At 31.8% G+C, this 23,766-nt stretch overlaps 1 protein-coding gene across 1 annotated transcript in view; it reads left to right on the plus strand.

The window, feature by feature from the left end:
• Positions 1-2,367: 2,367 nt before the first annotated feature.
• LOC127702202 (uncharacterized) overlaps positions 2,368-23,766 on the plus strand; it is an 82,860-nt gene continuing 61,461 nt past the window's right edge. Inside the window, exons 1-4 of the mRNA XM_052206311.1 lie at positions 2,368-2,413; positions 12,811-12,894; positions 21,946-22,251; positions 22,747-22,801. Coding sequence (XP_052062271.1) covers positions 12,843-12,894; positions 21,946-22,251; positions 22,747-22,801 — 413 coding nt within the window. The 5' untranslated portion in view covers positions 2,368-2,413; positions 12,811-12,842. The remainder of the gene's footprint in view (positions 2,414-12,810; positions 12,895-21,945; positions 22,252-22,746; positions 22,802-23,766) is intronic.

Here is a 23,766-nt window from a genome sequence, read left to right on the forward strand (position 1 = left end):
AAGAAAAAATATATAAAAAAAATAATTTAAAGTGTTGTAAAACTTGACCTGACCAAAGTCGACTCTGCCCTGACTAATGTCCTGACCGATGTAAAATTGCTAATTTCTTATTTGTTTTTCAAAGGATCGTCTTCAAATTTGATGTCAAGGAAGATTATAGCATTAAATATATGAATAAAAAAAAAAATATGAAAAAAATTAATTTAAAGAGTTAGAAAACTTGACCTGACCAACGTCGACACTGCCCTGACTAATGTCCTGACCGATGTTAAAATGTTAATCACTTTTTTATTATAGAAACAATTGACTTAAAGTTCGTTACCAAAGAAGATGATAACATTAAATATAAGAATTTATGAAAAAAAAATTTTGCTAATTTTTGAAATGTTAGAAAACTTGACCTGACCAACTTGATCTTTGCTATGATGAATGTCCTGACCGATATAAAAATGCCAATAACTTGTTTGTTGTTGAAAGGGATATTACCAAGATTTGTATCAGGGAAGATTACAACACTTAGTATAAGAATGTAAAAAAAAAATTGTAAAAAAAATATTTAAAAGGTAAAACAACCTTGACCTGATCTAGGGTTACCTTGTCCTCGCCAGTGTCCTAACCGATGAAAAAAGACAAATATAAATATATCTGGGTTTTTCTCTCTCAATAGACAGAATAGACTTCTTTAAATTATATTAATACTTCATTTTTTAAATATAGTTAAGAAAGAAGATGCACTTTTAATTAATTGAAATGAAAAGATGTATAGAAGAAAGCAAAAGGACAGTGACATGATAAAATTATGTTTTAAATGTTTATATTTCTATAAGTATGTGATTCTAACATAATTTTACTTTGATTACTTGTATAAACATTATTTTGAAATCAAACGAAGCCCATTTCCTGTCCTTATTTATGTTATTTGACACTGTATATTTAATCCCTCATTAACTAAAAAAACAGAAATTGAGTGAAATAAAAAGAAAATATAGGTAAGTAAACACTGCAATTTGTGTTAACTGTAATTAATATAGGTGTGATTAAATTTTAATTGTTCATGTCCCTGTCTTTTGACTTTATTGAATTCTGTACATCTATATCATTTTAATTTTTGAAAGTAGGAAAAGTGCATTTACTAAGTATCTTAATCATCATACATAAGGTTATCTAATCACATATCACTTTTATAATTATTTAATATGGTTTAATAAATCAGTAATTAATTTACACTTAACCAAGTTTATAGAATTATGAAAGTAGGGGTCAGTACTCACTGTCAACAACCAGTAATCATATTTACCAAATCATTTCAAATTAACAAAAAAAAAAATACTTTGAATGTTGTGTTTTTGAGGGGATTGGATAAATATGTTTTCATGATTATACAAGGCAAGAATTAAAACAGTTTCTGTGAAGTTTTGATAGGGGTTAATTGTGATCATTTCAAGTTCCATGTTGCTTAAAATTAAAAAGTGCACCTTCTTTCTTAACTATTTTATAAAAAAAATGGAATATTGATAAAATTCAAAGAAGTTTATTCTCACTTTTGAGAAAAAAAAAACAGTTATATTTTTTTATCGGTCAGGACATTGGCGAGGACAAAGTATAGATTGGTCAGGTCGAGTTTTTTTTACCTTTAAAATTATTTTTTTTTTACAATTTTTTTTTTAAAGTCTATTACTAAATGTTGTCATCTTCCCTGATACCAAACTTGATAATATCCCTTTCAACAACAAAAAAGTTATTGGCATTTTTATATCGGTCAGGACATTCACCATGGCAAAGATAAAGTTGGTCAGGTCAAGTTATCTAACATTTCAAAAATTAACAAACATTTTTTTTTCATAAATTCATATTTTTTATGTTATATTCTTCCTTGGTAACGAACTTTAAGTCAATTCTTTCAATAATAAAAAAAGTGATTAACATTTTTACATCGGGCAGAACATTAGTCAGGGCAGAGTCGACGTTGGTCAGGTCAAGTTTTCTAACCCTTAAAAAAAAAAAATTCTATATTTTTTCTTTTATCCATATATCTAATGGTATAATCTTCCTTGACATCAAATTTGAAGTCGATCCTTCGAAGAACAAAAAAGAAATTAGCAATTTTACATCAGTCAGGACATTAGTCAGGGCAGAGTCGACTTTGGTCAGGTCAAGTTTTACAACACTTTAAATTATTTTTTTATATATTTTTCCTTATATTTATATATGTAATGTTATAATCTTCCTTGACATCAAATTTGAAGTTGATCCTTCAAAGAACAAAATAGTTATTAGCATTTTTCATATTAGTCAGGACATTAGTCAGGACATTGGTCAGGACATTAGTGTAACCCTAATGGAAATCCCTTTTGCTAAAATTAGAACTTTGATAGACTAGAAGGGATCGACAGAGTGGTGGACAGAGCTTCAGGTTTGTTTATTTAAAAAGTAAGAAACACAACAAGAAGATGCAAAAAGCTCTTGATTATTTTGATACTTATGTTGTGTCAGTTTATATCTTGTGCAGCATGTGTAGAGCCTTCACAAAAGGGATTACCAAGACCTGATTATAAAAACAATCCTGATACTAATATCAAAGTTGACACAACTTGTCTCTCTGTACTGTTTTTTTTTTATTTTTATTTTATGGTACAGCGTTGCACATGGTAATTTCTGGCGGTACTTCCGATGTTAAGGCACAGGATCGGGATTCAATTTGAATCCATGACAAATCGCCCCACTGGAAAATCGCCCCACACCTAATCGCCCCACTTTTTCACCAACTCGCCCCACTTTCTAAAAAATAGCCCCACTTTTGTTTGCCAACTCGCCCCACTTATGAAAAGGGTAAAATCCCATTGAAAACAGGTTGGATAACTTGCCCCACTTATGAAAAGGATTAAAATCCCGCTGAAATAAGGTCTGCCAACTCGCCCCACTCATGACAAAAAGATAAACCACGACGAATTTAGTAATACCAACTCGCCCCACTTATGAAAAAAGATGCAATCCCGTTGTACAAATGTATGTCTATGTCCCTGCCCCACTTATAAATAAAATCAATACCTAATGAAATGAGATTAAATTAATAATACCAATTAAGAAAATAATAATGATTGAATAATAATCAATAGAAAATGATTATAATAATGTTTAATCAATATAACATTATAATATCAATAATAGTAATATAATGATATACATTTTGGAATGGGTTTACAGGAATATATAACTACGTGAATTTGGATTGGATATTGGCAAAATCAGAGACTTTATTATATGTCTCTGGCAAAATAAAACACGTGTCTCATTACATCAATATACAGAATGAGATATCAAACATAAATAGAATTTGAATGGATGGCACGTGCTATCGTATATACACGTGTCAAATTGTTTCATGCAAGGATATAAGAAAAAAATGTGTTTAATTACTGCTTAGTTTTTTCCATTTTTGAATTAAGATTAAATTCAAACTAACTCAAATATTTTTATTGGTGACTACTCGTGTTTACTAACAAAAACAAAAACATGACACACGCTTATTGTAAATGAATGAATGGACATTCTCTTTGGTATTTACTTGAAAGTAACATTACGAAAATTACATGATAATAGATAATGTATTTACAACTATATTTTAAAAAAGTGAAACATCATTTAATTTCAATAATAATAATTTAATGAATTTTCTTTTTTTTTTGTATTCTGTGTAGATTAGTTTTCATTTAAGTGGGGCGAGTTGGCAGACCTGAAAATTATATATTCATCTAGATTTTACCTTTTTTTTTATTAAGTGGGGCGAGTTGGCAGGAGTAAAATTACCGAGATTTAACCCTTTTCACAGGTATGATTTTACCTTTTTTCATTAAGTGGGGCGAGTTGGCAGGAGTAAAATTAACGGGATTTAACCCTTTTCACAAGTGGGGCGATTTTTTAAAAAGTGGGGCGAGTTGGTAAACCAGTTTGGGGCGATTTTTTTAAAAGTGGGGCGAGTTGGTGAAAAAGTGGGGCGATTTGGTGTGGGGCGATTTGCCAGTGGGGCGATTTGTCCTGCTTCCTTCAATTTCAGGGCTTGTCAGTTCTTGAAATCGCCATGATCTTGCTATATATCCCCCTACAATGCACATATGCCAACTTTTCATGAAGCAAATGCGTGAGATTTGGCTAAAATTGTAAAGATCAAAGAGAAAAAACAATAGATCAAAGGAAAATGCCGCCAACTAAGCATGAAAATGCGTGAGTCTCACGCTAAATGTGTGAGACTTGGCAGCCCTGACAATTTGAGTTGTTGCTTTGTAGCTTTCTCTCTTTGGTGATACATGTAATGTGACATCATGTCTTTTGGGACGTTCAGCATTTCCATTTGTCTTAGCATATCTTCTGTTTCATGATGGTGTCTTGGGCAGTATAGTACTTAATAAATGTTCTGTTGTTTCTTCTTCACCTCATTCACAATATTATGGCGCGAGGGACTGACCTATTTGGTTTCTGTATTTATTTAATCTGCTATAACCTGTTCTCAGTTCTGACAAATTTCTTCCTTTTAGACAAGGGGTTATATGTATCTCTATATAAGACATCTTTGCTAGCCAAGGGTAACGACCCAACCCACTCCTCTTCAGGGTGTCTAATTGTAACCCTTGGCTATCAAAGATGTATATTAGAGGGCCTTAATTTTTAGACCATAATTATTTTCCCACTGGCTACAATTATGCTTTTCTTTGTAAATTCTTTATTTACATGTAGCAATAATTTCAGTTTCTTACAAAATAAATACTTCTTCAATATTAACATGATTAAATCAAGATTTATGGGTGATAACTCAATTGTATTGAATTAAATCAACCATTAATTCCTGTAATTTGGTTTGGTTATTGAATTCAGTTCAGTAATTTTTAAGACTTTCAACAATCTGAATGTAAACATGAACATTTGATAAAAAATATAATCCTGAGGTCTTATTTATAGTAGGCAGATTTCAAGCACAAGGGGACCTCAGATTATGCATCTCTTTTAAGTGGTTCTAATCTAATATATCATAGTTGTGAATGAGTTTATAAGCAAATAAATGCCATTTTAACTCATTTGAATGCATTATGAGGCATAAGCCATTCAGTATATATTTATAATTGGAGATTTTTAAGTGTCAGGTTTACTCCTTATGTTGGGGAAACCCCCATTATTCAGGAAATGGCATGTCTGGATCTTATTTTTGCTGCTGACTTCAGTGCACAGGATTGAGTCATGTCTTTCTAGAATAACTTAATTCCTATAAAGTAATAAAAGTTAATTTGAAGGCATGGAGCACATACTTTTGTTTACTTAACATGCATCCAATGGCAAATTTTTCATGAATTATTCATCACAACTTACAAGTCCATTTTGAAAACAAATATTACAAATTTTTACTAACTTTCAATTTTGCTAAAGTATTTATTTAAATGTAAACAGATTATATGATTATACAATTTTACTATCACTACTACAACCATGCATTCTAACTCCCATATTTTCAATCATTGTTGTGAATTACATGAATTAAGCACTTTAAATAAATCTTTGATGGGTCCATAGTCTGTTGCAAGGCAGACATGTTTGCCCCTACATGTATCTAAAATACCATTGTTTTCTAGGGACAGTCATATTTTCTTGCCCTTTATTCAGGGTTTTCACTATGGGAAGTCCATGAGTCCTGGACTTATCTTTTTGAAAAGTGGTGAGTCCAAAGATGCATCAAGTTGTAAAATGTTGTGTCCACTGAGCACATATATACATCATGTACATTGTATCATCAGTGTATAATAAGTTTATAACAGTAATTAAATTTGATGTCATTTCCTTGCTCTATTTTGTCATTAATTGAGACTCAAATAATAAATTAGATGTATATATATATATAGCAATAAAATGTCATTTTCACACTGTTGGACTCGTCTTCAAAAATCCATAGTGAGAATTGGTCTTCTTCCTTGCAGAACCTACTTATTGCATTAATTGTGAGTAGTTTCTCTGCATGTATTTACATGAAATAATTGCCACTGGATGTTTAGCAAACAACAAACAATAGATCAATCAATTATACCAGGTAATCAATTAAGAAAATCTATTACATGTATGATATGGTGTTAAGTGTACATGGTGTAGATGAATGGCAACCAACTAGTTCCTTTTCATGGTCATGATCATGATGATGGAAAAGTGATACTTTTTGTCGAGCTGCGACTTTTGTCGCAAAAGCGAGACATAGCGATCCTACATTCGGTCGGCGTCATCAGCGGCGGCGTCCACAAATATTCACTCTGTGGTTAAAGTTTTTCAAATTTTAATAACTTTCTTAAACTATCCTGGATTTCTACCAAACTTGGACAGAAGCTTGTTTATGATCACAAGATAGTATCCAGAAGTAAATTTTGTAAAAAAAAAATCCTGTTTATCCATATATTACTCATAAATGGACTTAGTTTTTCTGCCAGTTAACATTACATTCACTCTGTGGTTAAAGTTTTTCAAATTTTAATAACTTTCTTAAACTATCCTGGATTTGTACCATACTTGGACAGATTTTTTTTTAAGCTTGTTTATGATCATAAGATAGTACTCAAAAGTAAATTTTGTTAAAAAAAAAATCCTGTTTATCTGTATTTTACTTATAAATGGACTTAATTTTTCTACCAGTTAACATTACATTCACTCTGTGGTTAAAGTTTTCAAAATTTTAGTAACTTTCTTAAACTATCCTGGATTTGTACCAAACTTGGACAGAAGCTTGTTTATGATCAAAAGCTAGTATCTACAAGGAAATTTTGTAAAAAAAAAATTTCCTGTTTTTCTGTATATTACTTATAAATGGACTTTGACGTTGGCGTAGTCATCGTTGTCGTCATCCGAAGACACATTGGTTTTCGCACTCTAACTTTAGTTTAAGTGAATGGATCTCTATGAAATTTTACCATAAGGTTCAATACCTCAAAAGGAAGGTTGGGATTGATTTTGGGGGTTATGGTATCAACAGTTATGGAATTAGGGGCCAAAAATAAGCATTTTTGTAACTTCCAGACATAACTTGTGTGTTAGTGTATGGATCTCTCTGAAATTTTACCTCAAGGTTCCATATCACAAAGGAAATGCTGGGATTGATTTTGGGGGTAATTGCCTCAAAATTTTAGGAATTCGGGGCCAAAAAAGGGGCAAAAAACAAGCATTTTTCTAGTTTCCAGACAATAACTTGTGTTCAAGTGTATGGATCCCTCTGAAATTGTACTGCAAGGTACCATATCACAAAGGGAAAGCTGGAAATGAGTTTGGGGGTAATTGCCCAAAACGTTTAGGAATAAGGTGCCAAAAATTAGCATTTTTCTAGTTTCCAGACAATAACTTGTGTTCAAGTGTATGGATCTCTCTGAAATTGTACTGCAAGGTACCATACCACAAAGGGAAGGCTAGGATTGATTTTGGGGGTAATTGCCTCAAAATTTTAGGAATGAGGGGCCAAAAAGGAACAAAAAACAAGCATTTTTCTAGTTTCAGGACAATAACTTGTGTGTAAGTGTATAGATTTTTATGAAATTGTACTACAAGGTTCCATATCACAAAGGGAAAGCTGGGTTTGAGTTTGGGAGTAATTGCCCTAAACGTTTAGGAATTTGGGGCCAAAAAGGGGCCTAAAAACAAGCATTTTTCTAGTTTCCAGACAATAACTTGTGTTCAAGTGTATGGATCTCTCTGAAATTGTATTGCAAGGTACCATACTACAATGGGAAGGCTGGGATTGAATCATAAGTGGGTTCAAAAATTTTGGGGGAGGGATTTTTTTTTTTTTTTAATTTTCCATTTTAAATTGGTTATTTCTGATTTATATGTAAAAGCAAATAATAATGATATGGTTTGAATAGGTCAATTAAAAAAATTTAAGTTCTTAGACCACATTCATTCTGTGTCAGAAACCTATGCTGTGGCAAATATTTAATCACAATCCAAATTCAGTGCTGTATCAAGCTTGAATGTTGTGTCCATACTTGCCCCAACTGTTCAGGGTTCGACTGCTGCGGTCGTATCAAGCTGCGCCCAGCGGAGCATTTTATTCTTCCCGTTAACATTACATACAGTATGCAGTTAAAGTTTTTAAAACATTTATTAGATTCATAAACCATCCTGGATTCTTACCAAACTTAAACAGAAGCTTCTTACATTCAAAAGATAGTATCTAGAGGAAAATTTTTAATAATTATTTCCCCATTTTTGTTGAGCCTGCGACTAACAGCAAAAGTAGGTGAGAGACCGGGTTCCGCGGAACCCTTACGAATTTTTGTTTGAAACATTTTAAAGACTTTATTCTCCATGTTCTCTTTTATCACAACGACTATATACACTATTTATGACTGTTTGTCAAATTTTTTTCTTCAGTAAAGTAGTTTTTTATCCCACAGCCAGGCCACAGTTGTATTAGTAAACCAAAACATTACTTAGATGTACATGTATTAGAAGAAAGATTATAATAAGTTTAAATATATCGTAAACACTGATTCTTGTCTTTTTACTCACACTTGAATTGATAAAATTTAGACTTCAAATATAATATACCCTGCACCATTGAGTGTATATTAGAACTGCATGAGCATGCAGCATATATTATATTTTAAGTTAACATTCTATTAATTTAAGTGTACAGTGAAATTCTATTGATCTGAAAAGAAAGAAGGATTATTGATAGCAATATTTGTTCATAATTAATGCAAGTGTTTTTCTTTTCATTAAAAACAATTAAATTATACATGTATATATATGTTGGCTAATTTTATTGTTTGATTAAGATCTTTATACTCCTAATATTTTACATTTGATAATCAAGAATCTGCATTGATAAATCTGAAAGTTTTATTTTGGTGTGTCTAATTTTGATATTTTCACCTTGGGCGTCAATTAAACCAAATTACAACCACATTATCCTATTATGGTATAGCTTAATAAAATGTGAAAATGTGTTAGACTTTTCATGTTAATATTGAAAAGTATGTGCTTTATCATATATCTATTGACATGAGCTTCCTTTCATGAAATAAATTTCAGATTTACCGTTTCTGAGTTCTGGGGTTTTATTCATTAAAAAAGGGGGGATTTTCCAGTTTTCCGACAATAACTCAAGAATGTTTTCACCAACTTGCAAGAAATTTTGGTGAATTGTTGATATCTATTGACATGAGCTGCCTTTCGATTTTTAAAAATTTTAGATTTTACGTTTCCGAGTTACAGGGTTTTATTCATAAAAAAGGGTGATTTTCCAGTTTTCGGACAATAACTAAAAAATGCTTTCAGCAGTTCTCATGAAACTTTGGTGAATTGTTTATATCTGTTGTCATCATGTAAGCTCCCTTTAGAATTTTATAAATTTAGATTTTACATTTCTGAGTTATGGGGTTTTATTCATTAAAAAAGGGGGGATTTTCCAGTTTTTGGACAATAACTCAAAAATGCTTTCAGCAGTTCTCATGAAACCTTTGTGAATTATTTATAGCTATTGATGTAATCTCCCTATTGATTTTCATAAATTTCAAATATGACATTGAGAAGAAATTGAACTTTATTTGTTTATAGTCTGACAACAGATTTACTAAGTATTGCGCAACAGCACAGTGTATTGCACAACAGCAAGAAATCTTTAATTGAATATAAATTCAATTCATATAACCAATTTCAAGTTCTTTGACTACATTTATTCAGAAACCTATAATATGTCAAATATTTAATTACAATCCAAATTCAGACCTGTATCAAGCTTGAATATTGTGTCCATTTTTGCCCCAACTGTTCAGGGTTGGATCTCTACGGGCGTATCCAGCTGCACTCAGCGAAGCAGTTTATTATTATGTAGCAAGAAAACGAGTCCAGTGACCTATATTTATGCCACCTCCGTGGGAGCATTAAGTTTTACCCTTGTCCCTCTGTACGTACGTCCAAAAATTGGTTTCCGTTCTCTAACTTGAGTTTGCCTCAACCAAATGTTATGAAACTTATACACAATGCTTATTACCACAAAACACAGATGAAGTTTGAATTTTGGTGGTGTCATTTTAACCGTTCTAGAGTTATGCCCCTTTATAAATGGAAAAATTGCAAAATTTTTAGTTTCCGTTCTCTAACTTAAGTTCGCCTTAACCAAATGTTATGAAACTTATACACAATGCTTATTACCACAAAACACAGATCAAGTTTGAATTTTGGTGGCGTCATTTTAACCATCCTAGAGTTTATGCCCTTTATAAATGGAAAAATTGCAAAATTTTTATTTTCTTCTAAATATCAAGTAATTTTTAAAATTGGAGTTATCTTCCTTTGTCCATGGTTATAGTTGAATCAACTACAATCAATGCTTTATACAATGCAATGTTTAATTTTGACATCCACTGATAAAACACAGATCAAGCTGAATTTGGGTAGTGTCACTTTAACCATTATTGAGTTATGCCACTTTATATAAACATAAAAATTGCTGAATTTTTCGTTTCCGTTCTCTAACTTTAGTTTGTCTCAACCAAATGTTATGAAACTTATACACAACTGTTCTAGAGTTATGCGTGTTTACAAATAGAAACATTGCTGAATTTTTAGTTTCTGTTCTCTACTTAAGTTAGCCTCAACCAAATGTTATGAGACTTACACACAATGCTTATTACCACAAAACTCAGATCAAGTTCAAATTTGGGTAGCGTCACTTTTACCATTCTTCAGTTATGTCCCTTTATAACTATATGATATGCAAGCGGGGGCATCATCTGTGTCCACATATGGACTCTTTCCACATTTATTTCTTTTTATTATCTGAAAGCATATTATTAAAGCTATCTTCTCATATTTTATTTTAAAATTCTATGTTGTAGTTTTCTTTTCATCATACAAAAATGGGTTTTCCATGCATAATCTATACAAAATCTGACAATTTTGCACAACCTCTAGCGTGAAAAAAAGCCTGGTTACCCATATTTTTTATTATAATTTTGAAAAAAGCATGTTATAAACTACATTTTGACAATTTAAATCATTAAAAAAATTTATGGACTTTAATTTAGAACCCTATCTACCTTAACAGTATAAGATTGTGGTATTTAGTAAGTTCCTGATGGATAGTATGGTATTATCCTTTCCCCTTACTATACATTACTGAGACATGTCAGGGTTGGATCCAGGATTTGATGTTTTTTTTTTTTATTGGGATAAAAAATCCAATGTCATATGATATATGTATTATATTGGAAATGCCTTTTGGTAGGATTAATTTTCATACGACCACAAAAAATTTTGCGGTCGTATATTGGTATCACGTCATCGTCGTTGTCGTCCGAAGACATTTGATTTCCGGACAATAAATTCAGTAAATGTGAATAGAAATCTATGAAATTTAAACACAATGTTTATAACCACAAAAGGAAGGTTGGGATTGATTTTGGGGTTATAGTCCTAACAGTTTAGGAATTAGGGGCCAAAAAGGGGCCCAAATAAGCATTTTTCTAGTTTCCAGACAATAACTTGTGGAATGGTGTATGGATCTCTCTAAAATTATACCACAAGTTTCCATACCACAAAAAGATGGTGAGGATTGACTTTTGGGGGTTATGGCTCAAACCGTTTAGGAATTAGGGGCAAAAAATGGGGAAAACAAGGGTTTCCTGGTTAATGGACAATTTAAAAGCAGTGTAAGGGAGGTAATCCAAACACATTTAAAGTACAATGTTGTGTATGTTTTGATTTACCTCCCTTACACTTCTTTTAAATTATGTATAAAGAAATATTGTATTGTCTTGAGGTGATTAGCTGTCAATTAATTTTTAGAAGTTACTATTAAAGGAATATTAATTTAGCCATGATTATGTATGTCATTTTCTATTTTAAGACTTTTATGATGTATTTAAATTGGTAATTATGGTTGCAAACTCCATTGGAAATTTGAATTGAGATTATGACCATATCTTGAGGTGAAGATTTTTTTTTGGGAAAAAGGGGAGTGGGGGGGGGGGGGGGTGAAAAAAGGTTGGGGGGGCAATCTTTTCTCATTTCAGCTTTCAGAAATTCTTCAAATAATTTTTTTTTGCCAAAAAAAGGGAGGGGGTAAAAAAAAAATTTTTTTGGGGGGCGGGGTCAATATGCAACAGCATAGTGTATTGCACAAAAGCAAAAAAAAGGGGGGGTAAATTTATTTTTTTTGGGGGGGGGAGGGTCAATTCGCAACAGCATAGTATATTGCAAAAAATTGAATATAAATTCAAATCATATAACCAATTCTAATTAAGCTCTTTGACTACAGTTATTCTGTGTCAGAAACCTATTATGTGTCATATTTTTAATTACAATCCAAATTCAGACCTGTATCAAGCGCGAATATTGTGTCCATTTTTGCCCCAACTGTTCAGGATTGGACCTCTGCTGTCGTATCCAGCTGTGCTCAGGGAAGCATTTTATTTTTTTAGCAATCAATCCTTCTCCTTTTTAAAAGTATTCAATGAGTTAAAAAACAGAAGTACAGCTATGAATAAAAAGAGATTTGGGGTATACACCAATAAGACAGCAACCCAATGACACACCAAAATTAAACGTCCAAAAGAATACATTTTGTACCATAAAATCATATTGGCTTGCATATATATAGTTGTGCATGTATAAATGTTCATGATCAATGAAAAACAAGATCATTATGAACTTTTATTTATGTAATAGCCTTTGTTATTCTGATCTAGGAATTCATGCATTGTATTGTCTATGACAATTTTTAAAATTGAGTTATTAAAACTAGAATGTAAACTTTGTAATTTTAGATTATCTTTTTATCTTTTTCAGAATTTGAAATACCAAAATTGGTAGTATACATAATGTGGGTATTTGTTTGGATGGTTTTCATGCTCTTTATGTCAGAAGCTAAAGGTATGTTTCACAAGTATATGTGTACCAAATGTTTGATTTTTATACGACTGCAAAAAAATTTTGTGGTCGTATATTGGTATGACGTTGGCGTCTTCGTCGTAGTTGTCTGGCGTCGTCGTCCGGCGTCGTCGTCCGAAGACACATTGGTTTTCGCACTCTAACTTTAGTTTAAGTGAATGGATCTTTTTGAAATTTTACCATAAGGTTAAATACCACAAAAGGAAGGTTGGGATTGATTTTGGGGGTTATGGTACCAACAGTTAAGGAATTAGGGGCCAAAAAGGGGCCAAAAAATAAGCATTTTCTAGTTTCCAGACAATAACTGGAACGGTGTATGGATCTCTCTGAAATTATACTACAAGTTTCCATACCACAAAGGGATGGTTAGGATTTGCTTTGGGGGGTTATGGCTCAAACCGTTTAGGAATTAGGGGCAAAAAAGGGTGAAAAACAAGGTTGTCCTGGTTAATGGACAAATACTTTAGTACAAAACATAATTTAAAGCAGTGTAAGGGAGATAAATCAAATACATCATCTCCCTTACACTGCTTTTAAATTATGTATAAAGTAATGGTTAATGAACAATAAAGATAATTTAAAACAGTGTAAGGGAGATAATCCAAATACAACGTTTTGGTTACTTCCCTTACACTGCTTTTAAATTATGTTTAAAGAAATGCATATTTATAAAGGAAGACCAGTAAAAATATCTGCAAATGTTGCACCCTTTTTTTTTACAAAAAAATCCATATGAAAGATTTGACACTATATTTTTAATTCTATTATAAAATAGATTAAGTTAGCACTATGGTAAATTTAAATGGGTAATTATGGTTGCCAACTCCATTGGAAATTTGAATTGAGATTATGACCATATCTTGAGGGAAAGAATTTTTTTTGGGAAAAAAGGGGGGGATAAAAAGAAATTGTGGGGGGTCAATTTTTTCTCATTTCAGATTTCAGAAATTAAAAAGAATTATTCTTCAAATATTATTTTTTTTTCAAATTTCAAATATTGAAAAATTTCAAGAAGTAATCTTTAATTGCACAGTATGGTGCATTAGATTTGTAAAATCTTTGATCACATTTATTTATTTATTTGTTATGCCGAATCTAACAGTGTATTTAGATTTTTAATTTTTGGTCCAGTTTTCAAATTGGTCTACATTAAGGTCCAAAGGGTCCAAAATTAAACTTTGTTTGATTTTAGCAAAAATTGAATATATGAGGTTCTTTGATATGCTGAATCTAAACATGTATTTAGATTTTTGATTATGGGCCCAGTTTTCAAGTTGGTCCAAATTGGGGTCCAAAATTAAACTTTGTTTGATTTCAACAAAAATTGAATATATGGGGTTCTTTGATATGCTGAATCTAACCATGTATTTAGATTTTTTATTTGTGGACCCCGTTATCAAATTGGTTCATATTGAGGTCAAAAGGGTCCAAAATTAAACTTTGTTTGATTTCATCTAAAATTGAATTATTGGGGTTCTTTGATATTCCAAATCTAACCATGTATTTAGATTTTTAATTTTGGGTCCTGTTTTTTAAATTGGTCTACATTAAGGTCCAAAGGGTCCAAAATTAAATTAGTTTGATTTTAACAAAAATTGAATTCTTGGGGTTCTTTGATATGCTGAATCTAAACAGATTTTTGATTATGGGCCCAGTTTTCAAGTTGGTCCAAGATAGGGTCCAGTATTTAAACTTTGTTTGATTTCAAATAAAATTGAATATATGGGGTTCTTTGATATGCTGAATCTAAACATGTATTTAGATTTTTGATTATGGGCCCAGTTTTCAAGTTGGTCCAAATTGGGGTCCAAAATTAAACTTTGTTTGATTTCAACAAAAATTGAATATATGAGGTTCTTTGATATGCTGAATCTAACCATGTATTAAGATTTTTTATTTGTAGGCCCCGCTTATCAAATTGGTTCATATTGAGGTCAAAAGGGTCCAAAATTAAACTTTGTTTGATTTCATCAAAAATTGAATTATTGGGGTTCTTTGATATGCCAAATCTAACCGTGTTTTTAGATTTTTCATTTGGGTCCCGTTTTTTAAATTGGTCTTCATTGAGGTCCAAAGGGTCCAAAATTAAACTTAGTTTGATTTTAACAAAAAATGAATTCTTGGGGTTCCTTGATATGCTGAAGCTAAACATGTGTTTAGATTTTTGATTATTGGCCCAGTTTTCAAGTTGGTCCAAGTTGGGGTCCAAAATTAAACTTTTTTTGATTTCAACAAAAATTGAATATATGGGGTTCTTTGATATGCTGAATCTAACCATGAATTTAGATTTTTTATTTGTGGGCCCCGCTATCAAATTGGTTCATATTGAGGTCAAAAGGGTCCAAAATTAAACTTTGTTTGATTTCATCAAAAATTGAATGGGGTTCTTTGATATTCCAAATCTAACCGTGTATTTAGATTTTTAATTTTAAGTCCTGTTTTTTTAATTGGTCTACATTAAGGTCCAAAGGGTCCAAAATTAAACTTAGTTTGATTTTAGCAAAAATTGAATTCTTGGGGTTCTTTGATATGCTGAATCTAAACATGTGTTTAGATTTTTGATTATGGGCCCAGTTTTCAAGTTTGTCCAAGTTGGGGTCCAAAATTAAACTTTGTTTGATTTTAACAAAAATTGAATATATGGGGTTCTTTGATATGCTGAATCTAACCATGTATTTTGATTTTGGACATTGGACCATAATAGGTAAATTAAAAAAATTCAAGTTCTTAGACTACATTCTTTCTGTGTCAGAAACCTATGCTGTGTCAAATATTTAATAACAATCCAAATTCAGAGCTGTATCAAGCTTGAATGTTGTGTCCATACTTGCCCCAACTGTTCAGGGTTTGACCTCTGTGGTCGTATCAAGCTGCGCCCCAGCGAAGCATTTTATTGTAATCTGTAGTCTTTTAGCACATTTACTTAATTTTGTGTCTATATCATTAAATTCAGTGATACTTTTAACAGCTTCTTTCCTACATTTTTGTCCCCTGCGCTCAGTGAAGCATTTTATTTAAAGAGTTATGCCCCTTGGAAATATTAATTATATGGAAAATTGCCTTATGAGCGCTCTCGTGTACAATTCTTGCCAGATTTTTATGAAATTTATATTATAGATTTATATCATCAATGTTTTTGATGAGTTCGAAAATCAGTGCCAATCACTCATTTTCATAAGAGTTATACCCCTTTGAAATATTGACTTATATGGAAAATTGCCTTATGAGCGCTCTCATGTGTACAATTCTTGCCAGATTTTTATGAAATTTATACCGGTATTATAGATTTATATCATCAATGTTTTTGACAAATTTGAAAATCAGTGCAGATCAATTATTTTTAAAAGTGTTATGTCCCTTGGAAATATTGATTATATGGAAAATAACATTCAGTTAGTGCTCTTATGTGTTCAGTTCTTGCCAGAATTTTATGAAACATATATCAGAGGGTTTATATCAGCAATATATATGTCTTTGACACTTTCGAAAATATTTTTAACGAGTTATGCCATTGGAAAAATTAATCATTATAAAAATTGCATTGCATTTGCTCTTAAAAGCCTTCATTTCTCTAAGTAATTTATAAATTGTTTTTAAGAACAAAAAAAAGTGGTTTTTTTAGTAATTGCCCTTGTACCTTGGATAGATAAAATTTGTGCAATGTGGGGGACATTGGAACTCTGTTCTTTTATTTAAAATTATTTTGTCCAAACATTTTTAGATATATATATCTCCTTTTATGGTTGTAGCTTTCATCTTTTTTTGTACACAAAGATACAAAATGTATATATTTCTCCAATCACACTGAACAGTGTGTGATATCAACAACACTAATGTATTGATTTGGGTGACCTATATCCTACAATGGGACATCACATAACCACATTTCCATTGGCTATTTATAAGGTCAATTATAAGGAACAAGGTCAGGAATGAATGCTTTTTATACGGCCGGCCGCAAAATTTTTGAGGCCTTCCAATGGTATGACGTTGTCATTGTCGTCGTCCAAAGACATTTGGTTTCCAGATGATAACTTGATTATAAGTGTATGGATTTCTATGAAATTGAACCACAAGATTCCATACCAAAAAAAGGAAGGTTGGGATTGATTTTTTAGGTTATTGTCTTAACTGTGTAGGAATAAGGGGCCAAAAAGGTCCAAAAAACAAGCATTTTTCTTGTTTCAGGACAATAACTTGTGTATAAGTGTATAGATCTCTATGAAATTGTACTACAAGGTTCCATATTTCGAAAGGAAGGTTTGGATTGATTTTGTTGGTAATGACTCAAACCATTTAGGAATTAGGGGCTAAAAAACAAGGAGTTTCTGGTTTTTATACGGCCGCAAAAAAATTTTGCGATCGTATATTGGTATGACGTTGTCGTCGTCATCGTCTTCGTCCGAAGACACATTGGTTTTCGCACTCTAACTATAGTTTAAGTGAATGGATCTCTATGAAATTTTACCATAACGTTCAATACCACAAAAGGAAGGTTGGGATTGATTTTGGGGGTTATGGTACAAACAGTTAAGGAATTAGGGGCCAAAAAGGGGCCACAAATAAGCATTTTTATACGACCGCAAAAATTAAAAATATTTTGGTCGTATATTGGTATGACGTTGGCGTCGTCGTCGTCGTCGTCGTCGTCCGGCGTCGTCCGAAGACACATTGGTTTTCACACTCTAACTTTAGTTTAAGTAGATTGATCTCCATGAAATTTTACCATAAGGTTCAATACCACAAAAGGAAGGTTGGGATTGATTTTGGGGGTTATGGTAACAACAGTTAAGGAATTAGGGGCCAAAAAGGGGCCAAAAATAAGCATTTTTGTAACTTCCAGACAATAACTTGTGTGTAAGTGTATGGATCTCTCTGACATTGTACCACAAGGTTCCATATCACAGGGATTGAGTTTGGGGGTGATGAATCATAAGGGGTTCAAAATATTTGGGTGGGGATTTTTTTTTCTTTTTTTTTTCTTTTTTTCCTTTTTTTTTTCTTTTAAAATTTTCCATTATAAGTTGGTTATTTCTGATTTATATTTAAAAGCAAATAATAATGATATGGTAGGAGATACACACCAAACAGGATGTGTAAATTATTATATAATTAGTATTGTGCAATAGCAAGAAATTTTCAATTGCACAGTATTGCACAATAGCAAGAAATCTTCAATTGCACAGTATTGCGCAATAGCAAGAAATCTTCAATTGCACAGTATTGCGCAATAGCATGAAATATCCAATAGCACAATATTGCGCAAGAGCAAGAAATTGTCAATTGTACAGTATTGCGCAATAGCAAGAAATATTCAATTGCACAGTATTGTGCAAAAGAAGATACTTCGTATAAATTGCTTATTTCTTGATCAATTTCAATGGGGTTTTATTCTTGAATTCTTGGGGTTCTTTAATATGCTGAATCTAACCGTGTATTAAGTTTTTGGATTTTGGGCCCCGTTTTTAAATTTGTCCACATTGAGGTCCAAAGGGTCCAAAATTTAACATTGTTTGATTTCATCAAAAATAAAATTATTGGGGTTCTTTGATATGCCGAATCTAACCGTGTATTTAGATTCTTAATTTTTGGTTCCGTTTTCAAATTGGTCTACATTAAGGTCCAAAGGGTCAAAAATTAAACTGAGTTTGATTTTAACAAAAATTGAATTTTTAGGGTTCTTTGATATGCTGAATCTAAACATGTATTTAGATTTTTGATTATGGGCCCAGTTTTCAAGTTGGTCCAAATCGGGGTCCAAAATTAAACTTTGTTTGATTTCAACAAAAATTGAATATATGGGGTTCTTTGATATGCTGAATCTAACCATGTATTTAGATTTTTGATTTTTGGGCCCCGTTATCAACTTTGTCCACATTGAGGTCAAAAGGGTCCAAAATTAAACTTTGTTTTATTTCATCAAAAATTGAATTCTTGGGGTTCTTTGATATGCTGAATCTAACCATGTATTTAGATTTTGGATATTGGACCATAATAGGTGAATGTCCAATTTAAAATTTTTAAGTTCTTAGACCACATTCATTCTGTGTCAGAAACCTATGCTGTGTCAAATATTTAATCACAATCCAAATTCAGAGCTGTATCAAGCTTGAATGTTGTGTCCATACTTGCCCCAACTGTTCAGGGTTCGACCTCTGCGGTCGTATCAAGCTGCGCCCTGCGGAGCATTTTATTGTAACTTCCAGACATAACTTGTGTGTTAATGTATGGATCTCTCTGACATTGTACCACAAGGTTCCATATCACAAAGGAAATGCTGGGATTGATTTTGGGGGTAATTGCCTCAAAATTTTAGGAATTAGGGGCCAAAAAAGGGGCAAAAAGCAAGCATTTTTCTAGTTTCATGACAATAAGTTGTGTGTAAGTGTATGGATCTTTCTGAAATTGTACTACAAGGTTCCATATCACAAAGGGAAAGCTGGAATCGAGTTTGGGGGTAATTGCCCAAAACGTTTAGGAAAAAGGGGCCAAAAATGGGCCAAAAATAAGCATTTTTCTAGTTTCAAGACAATAACTTGTGTTCAAGTGTATGGATCTCTCTGAAATAGTACTGCAAGGTACCATACCACTAAGGGAAGGCTGGGATTGATTTTGGGGGCAATTGCCTCAAAATTTTAGGAATTAGGGGCCAAAAAGGGGCAAAAAACAAGCATTTTTCTAGTTTCAGGACAATAACTTGTGTGTAAGTGTATGGATCTTTATGAAATTGTACTACAAGGTTCCATATCACAAAGGGAAAGCTGGGTTTGAGTTTGGGGGTAATTGCCCTTAACGTTTAGGAATTTGGGGCTAAAAAGGGGCAAAAAAACAAGCATTTTTCTAGTTTCCAGACAATAACTTGTTTTCAAGTGTATGGATCTCGCTGAAATTGTACTGCAAGGTACCATACCACAATGGGAAGGCTGTTATTGAGTTTTGGGGTGATGAATCATAAAGGGGTTCATAAAATTTGGGGGAGGGATTTTTTTCCTCTTTTTTTTCCTTTTTTTTTCTTTAAATTTTTCCATTTTAAATTGGTTATTTCTGATTTATATATAAAAGCAAATAATAATGATATGGTTTGAATAGGTAAATTAAAATTTTTTAAGTTCTTAGACCACATTCATTCTGTGTCAGAAACCTATGCTGTGTCAAATATTTAATCACAATCCAAATTCAGTGCTGTATCAAGCTTGAATGTTGTGTCCATACTTGCCCCAACTGTTCAGGGTTCGACCTCTGCGGTCGTATCAAGCTGCGCCCCAGCGGAGCATTTAATTAAACAATAACTTCAGTATAAGTCTATGGATCTCTATGAAATTGTACCACAAGGTTCAAAACCAAAAAAAGGAAGGTTGGAATTGATTTTGGGTATTATGGCCCAACCATTTAGGAATAAGGGGACATACATAATACTTTTCTAATACATGTAATACTTTGTACAAATTGCTGATTTCTTGACCAATTTCAAAGGGGTTAAATTCATAGTCTTAGGGTTCTTTGATATGCTGAATCTAAACATGTATTTAGATTTTTGATTTTGGGCCCAGTTTTCAAGTTGGTCCAAACATGGGTCCAAAATAAAACTTTGTTTGATTTCAACAAAAATTGAATAAATGGGGTTCTTTGATATGCTGAATCTAACTGTGTATTTAGATTTTGGATTTTGGTCCCTGTTATTAAATTGGTCCACATTGAGGTCCAAAGGATCCAGAATTAAACTTTTATTCGATTTCATCAAAAATTGAATACTTGGGGTTCTTTGATATGCTGAATCTAACCATGTATTTAGATTTTGGATTTTAGACCATAATAGGTAAATGTCCAATTTCAAATTTTTAAGTTCTTAGACCACATTCATTCTGTGTCAGAAACCTATGCTGTGTCAAATATTTAATCACAATCCAAATTCAGAGTTGTATCCAGCTTGAATTCTGTGTCCATACTTGCCCCAACTGTTCAGGGTTTGAACTTTTTGTTTTATCAAGCTGCGCCCTGAGGAGCATTTTATTCTCTTTTGCAGTGGTTTGTTTATTTCTGGTTTTTGTGGTGTTGTCTGCATTATAATTTACTTATTCAATCTTGGAGATTTTCTGCATTATAATTTACTTATTCAATCTTGGAGAAAGAAATCAGGAAAGGAGCTCTTATCCACTAATGCAGTGACACTGCACCCCTAACAATGTACCAGTTCTAGTAGGGAGACTCCCTCTTTTTCCTGTAAATATTTGAAATCTCCATCTTTGGACCTGTCACTTTTAAGGGATGTGAAAATCTCCTTTGTTGAAATCAAATGCAAGAATAATGTTATGATTTAATCATTTATCAATTGTGCTCAGTCATAATTAGCAAAATGTAAAAATTTCCAACTATATAAAATATGGCTACAATCAGGCTACTGAAGTTTTGTTTTGATAAGCATTCTTAGCTGATGATGCTTATCAATGAAATAGACTAATGTACAAATTAAAATTTTACCATTGATAAGAGAGATAGTTATCAATTTCTCAGAAATGGATATTGCTCCACATCACATCTTGTCACGCTTTTTATGTACATGTAATTTCAATAACTATAAAAAATGGGATGATGGTTAGTTTATTTTTTATAATGACAATTAATTCATTGTAACTTAGTATTAAATGAGATTAAAAGTTAGACTAAGTTTTAAATTAATATCCATGGCCAATTCTTACTTGTTATGGCAATAATATTACAAGCTGACTATAAAATAGGTTCAGCAATTGAACATTGCATTGTAAGCACTCTCACACCTACATTTCTTGTCAAATTTTTATCAATTAATATCAAGGGCTCATATCAGTAAGGTCTTGGAAGAGTGTCAACTAACTGTTTTACAGAATTTATTCCTCTTGAAAGTAGAAATATATTGAACTAAACATTGTAAGCGATATCATGTCTACATTTCTTATGTATTAAAGAGTTAGAAGAATTTATTTTTGTATTGCCTTTGGACAGATAAAATATGTGCAGCATTGTGAACATTGGAATGCTGGTCTTTTATTATTTCAGTTACATGGAATGTAGAGAAACAAATAACAGATTATGGTGAAGATTTAGAATTGTTTTGTAATATTTCTGATGATTATAAAATAAAATCACAAAAAAGTAAAAGATGGTATAGGGGATCTGAACAGAAGTTGCTTACAATTAATGATGTAGATAAACCAAAGTACAGTGCCTCCATAGAAAGTAATGGATTCAAGTTGATTATCAAAAACTTGACAGAAAATGATGTGAATGTTACATATCAGTGTGAATACGGGTTTACAAAGTCTGAAAATTTACTTCTTCTGGCAAAAGATGTTTTTATTAAAGGTATGTATTAAGATTAATCTTTGGTTAATGTTAACAGATTAAGATTGAAAGGACAAATAGGCAGAAGATAGGTATCAGTTGATCTACAGAAACTGACAATGACATTGCAAAAAACAAAAAATGGTGAAAAGACAAGCAACTGTCATCAAAACACTACATATAAAACTGAAGAATAAGAACAAATACTTCACCAAAATTTCAGGTGCTCCATACAGGTAAGCAAATCCTGCTCCACCTGTTATATTGCTCAAAGTAGGTTGATGGTGATGAGTTCATATACAAGAAATCTATGCAGTATTGTTTGTCAAAACTTTCACTTTTGTCCCTCCTGACATACAATGTATATGCATATTTTCTTCACTTTCAATAACTTACTTAACAATATATATTAGAAATCTTTAATCCTCTGTTTTCCTTTCCTCCTTTAGCCCTGATCATATTTAGAAACAATATGTTTACATTTATACATGAAAGTTCATAAAAAATTATTTTCAGATTTACCTGGACATAAAGAAGAGGCTAAAGAAAGTGGTGGGAAAATTGCTGTAATGTAAGATTTTTATATTTAAGTAACTGTTCAATAGTATTTTACTTTTAAAAGTAAACAAAAATATGTTTATCATGTGGACTCTAAGGGCATATGATACAGTTTTGATCCAACAATGATGTTTTTACAAAAATTGTCGTACAAGCTATATTTCACCTAGTCAATTCAAATATGTTATAAAAAGTATACCTTTATGTGCTAAACATTGCTAAATTTAGAGATAAATGGGGTCGAAATTTTAGACATTGACTTAAAGTTTCGGTTTCTTGGACATTTCTATCCTTTGGACAGACATACTTAACTTTTTAGTTTCAAAAGATAAACACATGGGGATTTTTAAAAAAAAGATTTGTAATATCTTCTTAACAAAAGTATGCTCTTAATTTGTGTAACGCTTCTTTGTAGATAATTCATTTTCATTAAAGGAGTAGGGACTGTAATGGCCTAAAATCATGAAAATGGCCCCAGATTTACAAAATAATAAAATTTTAAACAGAGCAGATTTTTCTCCAAAAATTATTAGAATATGAGTCAATGATTAAAAATACTAATTTTATCTAACAAAAAAAAGGTTTAATGATGTCACAATGGTAGGTGCAAAGGACGTCATAATCATGAAAATTAGCAAAAATACAGAAATTTTGATGGTTTTCCTACTTTTTGACCACCGCACCATGCTTGCATCAATTTGAAATTTTAATATTTTGACAAGTTCATAACTATCAAACTTCAGATAAAAAATCTTTTTGGTGCAAGGTTGGTGTGGTAGTTTATTTAAATTTTTTTCATAGCCAATTGTAGCAATAAAAAGCTGAAATTTGCCTTTAAAATGAGAGCTATTCCTCTGACAAAGTTTAATTTATACATTCATATGCCTATATGAATGTTACTTTTTTGCTTATGAATCAGTAACATGTATTTTTATTTTTATTTTCGTAAGTATACCTAGTTTAACTTAAAAAAAAAAC

This window comes from Mytilus californianus, unplaced genomic scaffold (genome assembly GCF_021869535.1).
Source record: "Mytilus californianus isolate M0D057914Y unplaced genomic scaffold, xbMytCali1.0.p SCAF_5, whole genome shotgun sequence".
Lineage (NCBI taxonomy): Eukaryota > Metazoa > Mollusca > Bivalvia > Mytilida > Mytilidae > Mytilus > Mytilus californianus.